This window comes from Carassius gibelio, chromosome A7 (assembly GCF_023724105.1).
Source record: "Carassius gibelio isolate Cgi1373 ecotype wild population from Czech Republic chromosome A7, carGib1.2-hapl.c, whole genome shotgun sequence".
Taxonomy (NCBI): Eukaryota; Metazoa; Chordata; class Actinopteri; order Cypriniformes; family Cyprinidae; genus Carassius; species Carassius gibelio.
Window position 1 is genome coordinate 23,967,637 of NC_068377.1, and position 8,476 is coordinate 23,976,112.

The 8,476-nt window shown below is 35.5% G+C and overlaps 1 protein-coding gene and 2 pseudogenes across 1 annotated transcript; 1 reads left to right on the forward strand and 2 right to left on the reverse strand.

Annotated features, from left to right (window-relative positions):
* Nucleotides 1-1,686: 1,686 nt before the first annotated feature.
* On the forward strand, nt 1,687-3,033 carry LOC128017512 (testis-expressed protein 9-like; annotated as a pseudogene).
* Nucleotides 3,034-3,337: 304 nt separating this feature from the next.
* Nucleotides 3,338-5,007, reverse strand: LOC128016312 (calmodulin-like protein 4). The gene is made up of 5 exons (XM_052600797.1): nt 4,880-5,007; nt 4,484-4,514; nt 4,204-4,344; nt 3,760-3,948; nt 3,338-3,476 (listed from the first exon to the last, which is right to left on the reverse strand). The coding sequence occupies exons 1-5, from the start codon at nt 4,880-4,882 to the stop codon at nt 3,379-3,381; spliced, it is 462 nt and encodes a 153-aa protein (XP_052456757.1). The 5' UTR covers nt 4,883-5,007; the 3' UTR covers nt 3,338-3,378.
* Nucleotides 5,008-5,604: 597 nt separating this feature from the next.
* LOC128017513 (ceroid-lipofuscinosis neuronal protein 6-like) lies at nt 5,605-8,389 on the reverse strand (annotated as a pseudogene).
* Nucleotides 8,390-8,476: the final 87 nt, after the last annotated feature.

The window sequence follows — 8,476 nt, forward strand, 5'->3', positions numbered from 1 at the left end:
TTGTGTTGGAATTCCCTTGACATATTTAGCAGTTAATATATCAATAAAATAACTAATGGTCTGATATACACATCATACGGATATTATCTTTGATTTATTTGTCACGTAAATTATGATTGCATTTTTTTTATTAAGAAGGAATTCAAAGAATCAAGTGTGTATACATCAAATCGCCTCACTGAATGGCATATGAGACGATGAAAGTGCATTGCACAGTCTAAAGTAGTGCGTTCACACTGACAATTTCAAAAGGAAGAAATTATCAAAAAGCTTTGGAAATAGGAAAGAATGTAGTTTTCTGGAGACAGAGTATGATTGATAACTCCAATTTATACTTTATACTTTCCAATCAGTTTAAAAAGCCTCAAACGTCTTACCAGCAGGTCTTCCTCTGCTCCTTCAAAGAAACCCCCTCACATGGACCTCCTGGCCAAAGAAAAAGAATACATGTATTTATGGATTTATTACTTAAATGCACATTAGTTTATCTAATGCTTTGTGTTTAATTTTTATCAATTGACAGGTGCTATAAAGAATTGCGGATTGAAGATCACATGGCAGTATGCTTAATATCTAACTGCATGCAATTTCCGATGCTCCTGAGGCATCTCAATGCAGAAATAGAAGCAAAAACAGCAGAACTTGTTCGAGAAGCAAAGAAAGTTATGGTAAGAATAGAAAAAACTTGAAAAACAGCACATGAGATTCTGGTAAGAAAGATTTGAGAGAAAATAGGCTGTGCTTTTAATTAGTATCTTTGAATGTATAGCTATAGAATGTATCTGGATACGTTAGATCGTGGGGCCTGTGTTTCACCTGGTTGGCACTGTGTATCATCATCTTAATACTGTATATGATGTCGATAATGTTTTTTTTTTTAGAGCGATCAAAATGAGGTGCTCTCCAAAACAATCTCCATCCATATCTCGGTTGATTCTGACTGTGATTTTGAAGTTTCTAGGTAATGGTCCTTGCAATTTGACAAACATAAGAAACATCTTTTGCTGTCTGCCAGCATAGCATTTTGTCCTTTTAGGAAGGCAGATTAAAAAATTTAAAAAAAGAATCCACATCTAAGCAACCCCCTACAATGGGTCATCTCAAACAAATATATGAATCAATTCAAATTTGGATTAAATACAAGACCCCATTAGTTACAGAAACATATTTCCATTCCATCCAAAATCTTCAAAGCCAAACAAGCCAGGGTCAGGAAATCGAAAGAATCCACAGTAAGTGTATTCTCAAAACTTTTATTCAAACGTAAAACATAAAAGAAAAAAAAATTATGCAAGGTATTTAATGAAAGCCCCTTCTGGATGGAGTTGGGCCTTTATCTGTCAAAGATGTTTGGGTAGGACCAACAGTTTCTTCCAATTTTAAAAAAGCGCCACAGACTGGTTGATGATGTTGCAATTCCCGAAGACTTTGGGGATTTCTCACTCGCTAAAACAATCAGCATAATGAGGACAGAGTTAGTGATGATCTCACCGAGGAACACGTGCAGGATGACATCATGCCCTGTGCTGGAGATGAGAAAAACTTTCAAATAATAATTCTGCTGAGCTGTTATACTAAATACATTCATTTCATATTTACAGAAGCTCAAATCAGATTTTTGAAGGCTAAACTTCAACTGAAACTGAACAGACTCACATATGAATGCAACAGTAAGGTAACTTTGAGATGTGTTCAAGGTGAGTTCATCAGTCAAGTTAGTTCAAGTTAATCTTACTCAAAATCTCATTTTCAAATCTGGAAGGATGTGGAAAACAGCACTTTAAGCAGCAATTTTTTTAAGGATTTAGGAGGAAAGGTCAAGAGAGGTGTGCAAATGTCCAGCAGGCTCAAGTTGAGAAGCAAAGAGCTTTAGCTGAAGAATCAAGACTTTTTTTTTTGGCAAAATATTATTAAATAATAAATCTTCCCACAAGCCACTGAAAAAAGTGACCTTATGACAGAACAAGTATTACTGCTCTGAATAAAAATATTCCTTTGACCATTTTTGATCATTTATTTTAAACTTCAACTAATTTCGGTAGGAGATGTATAGTATAAATGCCATAATTCCTGTTAATTAGAGCTTTGCTTGGATCCAGAGCCATGGAATCCTTGGCATGAGCCCTTTAACCTGATTATTCCTCCGTGTGTAAAGTGAGACTACACCACAGCTGCTCAGACACCAGAGCGCACTGCTCTAGGGCTGCTGGGACAGATATCTTTGGAACTCACCCTTCCCCTTATGACAGAGACATGGAAACTGAATAAGGATAGAGAACAACAGTAGAGTCAGTTTAAAAAAAAAAAACATTCACTGTCATCTCCCTTTAGACTAATTAACACTCATCTCATGTTTGGGTAGTTTTAGGTTTAAAAGCTCCTTCAAAGATCCACCTTTTTTAACAAACAGATATTTAATCGGGATATCTGGATCTGAAACACAATCTTTATAGTATGTTTTATTAAGGTATATGTAAATGCATGTGTCTATAGAGCAGGAGAGGTGCGGTTGAATAGAGCTCTGGAGGAGGTTGAGAGGACTTAAACACAACTCAAACAGAGCAGTAAGGTAACGTCAACTCAGATTAACCAAGTGAAGTTATGTGCAAAGAAACCTTACTCCAGACATTTGTCACATTTATATTTAGCGTTTTTGTTCACTTCACATTTCTCTGCTGTTTGTGTACCTAAGGATTCAACCAGTCAGGAACAACAAAAGTCTGAAACCTTACAAGATGAGAACAGAAAACTGGAACGACAGAAGGCTGAGCTCAGTGCGGGTTTTAAAAAGTAACTTAAGTTAATAGATATTTTAAAACGATAGAAGGTAAGACATTAGTTTCATTACAATTACTTGAATCTGTCATTTTCACTTAGTTATCTCAGTAAATGCACTTTTTTCTTAAAAAAAAAAAAGCATTTTTGTTGATGACTTTATTTTAAAAGATGCATTTTGAAGCAGCCAAGCTGTTTTCCTTCACTGAAGAGGAGTTCATGAACGCCCTGGATTTGGGAAAGGATGGTGTCTCATAGGTTTCAGTTTTGTGTTTCGTGAACAGGTTAAAAATAGATTGAATGTGTACAACAAACAGCTTCAATTTCATTCACTTAACAATCTTTAAACATCATTAAAATAATATTGTGAATTTCATTACAACGTTTATCAACCATGCTGTATTTATTCAGATTACTTCATGATTGCCATCTAGTGGTGAATACTTGAATCAAGCTGTACAGTATATCCAAATATGAGTGCTTTATTGTAACATTTAATCAATTGTTATTTTATATACAATGTATAAACAGAACAAAAATATGTAATTCTTGCTAGTAGATATTTGCATTCTGTAGGGTAAGAGTCCAAGCCTTTGTTCTTCATTAGTAGTCAACTGTAGGAAGTGTGACCATTCTAGTGAACTCCTCATAATAAATAAATCCATCAGGGCCGACATTAGCCTCTTTAAAAAGCTCATCCACTGAAAAATAATTCACAATTAAAAAATAGTTAAACAACACATTTCATTCTGTCTGTTAAACATGGGTTATGTTTCTATTATTTTAATTTAAAATCAAATTATTATTTTATTTAAATTCAAATTTATTTCTAAAAACAAACAGGATTTATACATTTTATTCAAATAAGTACTGATCCTGATATTTAATAATAATAAAAAAAAAAAAAATACTTTTTTTTTTTTGCCAATGATGTATACAACAATGTACTGTAAACCCAGAAGCTAAATCTCAGATGATGTCTACCTTCTTTATCAGTTAGCTTTTCTCCCAAGCCTGTGAGTTTGGCCCGTAGCTCAGAATCCAGGATGTAGCCCTTCTTATGTTTGTCCGTCATGCGCACAGCCTCCAGAATTTCAGTCTTAGGATCTTCCTGCTGCATCTGTCTGTGCATCATGGTTAGAAATGTAGAAAAATCCAACTCCCCGGTCTTATCTGTGATTAGGATACAGTTAAAGATGTATGAACCACTAACATTAAAGAAAGCAAAGAATTCAAATTCAGGACTAACTACAAAGTATGTTTCTTCAGAATCAGATTTTGTCTGATACCAGTGCTTCAACATGCTCATCATAATGAGACCACTAGTCCAATTGTATATCGCTGTTAGCCACAGGTGACACTATGGAAGAGCAGACAAGGAAGACATAGTCCCAATTCAATATAATGTGTTAATCATGAGATTGTTACCTATTTTGTGGATTTGCAGATGTCTGTCCACTTCATTATATGTGGGACTTGTACCCAGACAACGCATGACCGTAATAAGGTCTTTGGCTTCAATCTTCCCCTTTCGCTTCTTGTCATAAAGCGAGAAACATTCTTTGAACTCTGCATGAGAACAATTAAACTACTGTATAAACCAATGCCACATCTTAATGTATTGTATGTCTTTTTTTGAAAGAACAGTTAGTTTATTTCACTATATTCATGGATCACAAACATATTATTTCTGCGTAACACAGCTCACCATCAATCTGAGTTTGTGATAAGAATTTTGCCTGAAAAGAGATTTAAAAAAACAGTTGAAAAATGTACCATGAATCAATGAAAAATAAAATTTAGAAAAGAAAAAAATGTGACAGCAATGGATATATTCATGGCAAAAACAGTTCAACTGCATCATTCAAACAATTCAGTCAACATCCTCAGTATATTTACAAAAAAAAAGAAAAGAAAGAAAAAACATTAAAAACAAGAACAACAAAATAGCAATAACATTTATAATAGAGCCTTTTAACTAACTATATGAGAAAAATTCTAAAATAATTTCAGGAGAAACCTTTTTAACAAATCTCCAATAATATATTTTCTGAATAAAAACTTTGTCTAGTTTTAGAAGGGACAAAGAGTTTATCAAACTCACCATGTCTACACACGTTTCTGCTGTTGAGGGAAAGAGTCATTACCTGTAGGAACTAAAGTCCACTGCAGTGTTGACGTAAATGATAGCTGTCTGTCATCGGAACATTGATATAAGATTCCACCTATCACATTTTACTGTCCACTGCACAAGGTGCAGCTCACAATCACACTTAATGACTCACAACATATAAAAGGGAGTGCAAGCTTTATTCAGGAAAAACAAGGACATAAAAGCAACATTTTTACTGTAAGCCACAATAAATAAATTACTTTGTTATTCAGTCCACCAAAATATACAAATATGGCATTGTATAGTTTGCCTTGTGAAGATTAAAACCAACTCCTTAAAGGGGATCATTTACTCACTCAACTTAAATCTGTTTAAGTAGTTTTCTTCTGTTGAACACAAGTAGACATTTTCAGAATGTTGGTAAATAAACAGTTTTTTCACTTACCCTATACTGTGGAAGTCAATGGCTACCAATAACTGTTTGGTTACCAACGTTCTTCAAATTATCTTCTATTGTGGTCAATAAGAAATTCATACAGGTTTGGAACAAATTGACAGTGAGTAAATGGTGACAGAATTTTCCCTTCTGGGTGAGCAATCTCTTGAATCCATATCCATATCCATATCCAGTGCAAATTCTGCAAAGCATTTTATATATATATATATATATATATATATATATATATATATATATATATATATATATATATATATATTTAACTGCCTTTGATGTGTAAGGTATAGAAAGACCAAGGCTCTGGAACATGATACCGGGATACTTTTTACGCAAAACTTTATCATTCCACAGATATGCGACCCAGACAGGAATTAATCCCAGAGTAATGATGAAGAGGAAACAGCCATTGCTTTCTAACACGAAGCCCATCAGCCTCTGGCGCATCACAGTGGCAACCATGGCAAAAAAGGTGAATACATACAGGACAAAGATCTGCCCCTCAGGAATCAGATACCTGAAGAATTAAACCACATTAATGTTTGGACAACGTGAACATTTAATATCTAAATTCTGATGTATTGTTGGATCATATTTTCATTAAATATTCTATTTACTTGTAAATACATTTAAAAAAATAAAAATTAATTGGCATGAGCATGTGGTGTCACAGTGACTAGAAATTCTACTTCTCCAAAAATTATTGCAATTGACTTGAATGAATAATTCACTTACCAATAGTACACTGCACTAGGGCCAAGTAGCAGCCAGTCTGAGTAAGGCATCTTCTCATCTATAACTTGTGTAAAGCAGCCGGTGAAATACAAGGAGAGGATGAGGAAGAAAGGGACGTACCTATAATGATAACAGAATGGTGTGGAGGTGTTTTAGACACAGAAATTGTTATAACTTGTCAATTATAACACGATTACAGATGAAATATGAGTATGTTAAGCATACTTACCACATTGCATGTCCTAAGTGTTCATCATAGTAATAAAGAAGTTCAAAGGAATCAATCTGGAAACCACATAAAGGATTTGTTACTATTATCATAAAAAAAAATTAAAATAAAAAAGAGCACAGAAATTGGTTGATCTGTACATTTAGCTACTGTACCAGTGAGGCAGGCTTCAGATCTTTGATAATGGGGTTTTCTCTGACAGAAAGGTAAACTGGTATCCACTGAGGATGAGACGATGGTTAATAGAGTCTCCTACCAGGTGTATGGTACATTGGGCTTATTAAGAGGAAACCAGAGTGAAGAGTGAAGCAGAGCCAGAGGTCTGTGTGAAACTGGGACTGTGCTGCAGCTGTAGAAACTTTTTCAGTCAGTCAGTCATTCAGTCATTCATTCATTCATTCATTCATTCAGTCAGTCAGTCAGTCAGTCAGTCATTCAGACAGTCATTCAGTCAATCAGTCATTCAATCAGTTAGTCATTCAGTCAGTCAGTCAGTCAGTCAGTCAGTCATTCAGTCAGTCAGTCAGTCAGTCATTCAGTCAGTCAGTCAGTCAGTCATTCAGTCAGTCAGTCAGTCAGTCATTCAGTCAGTCAGTCAGTCAGTCATTCAGTCAGTCAGTCAGTCAGTCAGTCAGTCAGTCATTCAGTCAGTCAGTCAGTCAGTCATTCAGTCAGTCAGTCAGTCAGTCATTCAGTCAGTCAGTCAGTCAGTCAGTCAGTCAGTCATTCAGTCAGTCAGTCAGTCAGTCAGTCAGTCAGTCAGTCATTCAGTCAGTCATTTAGTCAGTCAGTCAGTCATTCAGTCAGTCAGTCAGTCAGTCAGTCAGTCAGTCATTCAGTCAGTCTGTCATTCAGTCAGTCATTCAGTCAGTTATTCAGTCAGTCAGTCAGGCCGGCGACACACTGGATGCGTGGCGCAAGCGTCTCAGCCGCGTGGCGTGTCGGTTTTTAATTCGGCTCCCATGTTGACAGGTTAGAGCTTACAGACCGCCTGTGTGAAAACGCTTGCTTGCTAGAAATAGAACCGACGCCTATTTTTACCGTGTTGGAGGCTTTTCCAGGCAAAATATAATAGGAAAATGTTTTTAAATGTCATTTTGTACACAAATACATATGAATTCCTGATATTTTGATATTTGAAAGTCTATAGGTTGACATAAATTCAGATATAAATGTAATTTAAAAAAAAAAATAATAATAATTATCGATTTTCAAATAGGCTATTGCACCTGTCATACATAATCTAGTTCGCCGTCAATACTTTTGACGGTGTCCTTTATCAGTAGGCGTAGGTGTATAAAAAAAAGTATATATTGTTGTAATGAAGACCTGAGCCTGGTCTGTCAACGGACTCCCTCTACAGCAGCAGCGCGCCAGGCACGCTTCTGGTGTGTAAAGACAATCCGCCACGCTTCTGGGACGCTTCAGACACGCGGCGCTCACGCCACGCAGCCAGTGTGTCACCGGCCTCAGTCATTCAGTCAGCCATTCAGTCATTCAGTCATTCACATGCCAGATCCTACACCTAAGCTGTAAAAGTGTAAATTCATCATGCGTTTCGTATATATCTTTAATAAAAGAAGATTTACATACAGGACAAAGATCTGCCCCTCAGGAATCAGATACCTGAAGAATTAAACCACATTAATGTTTGGACAACGTGAACATTTAATATCTAAATTCTGATGTATTGTTGGCTCATATTTTCATTAAATATTCTATTTACTTGTAAATACATTTAAAAAAATAAAAATTAATTGGCATGAGCATGTGGTTTCACAGTGACTAGAAATTCTACTTCTCCAAAAATTATTGCAATTGACTTGAATGAATAATTCACTTACCAATAGTACACTGCACTAGGGCCAAGTAGCAGCCAGTCTGAGTAAGGCATCTTCTCATCTTTAACTTGTGTAAAGCAACCGGTGAAATACAAGGAGAGGATGAGGAAGAAAGGGACGTACCTATAATGATAACAGAATGGTGTGGAGGTGTTTTAGACACAGAAATTGTTATAACTTGTCAATTATAACACGATTACAGATGAAATATGAGTATGTTAAGCATACTTACCACATTGCATGTCCTAAGTGTTCATCATAGTAATAAAGAAGTTCAAAGGAATCAATCTGGAAACCACATAAAGGATTTGTTACTATTATCATAAAAA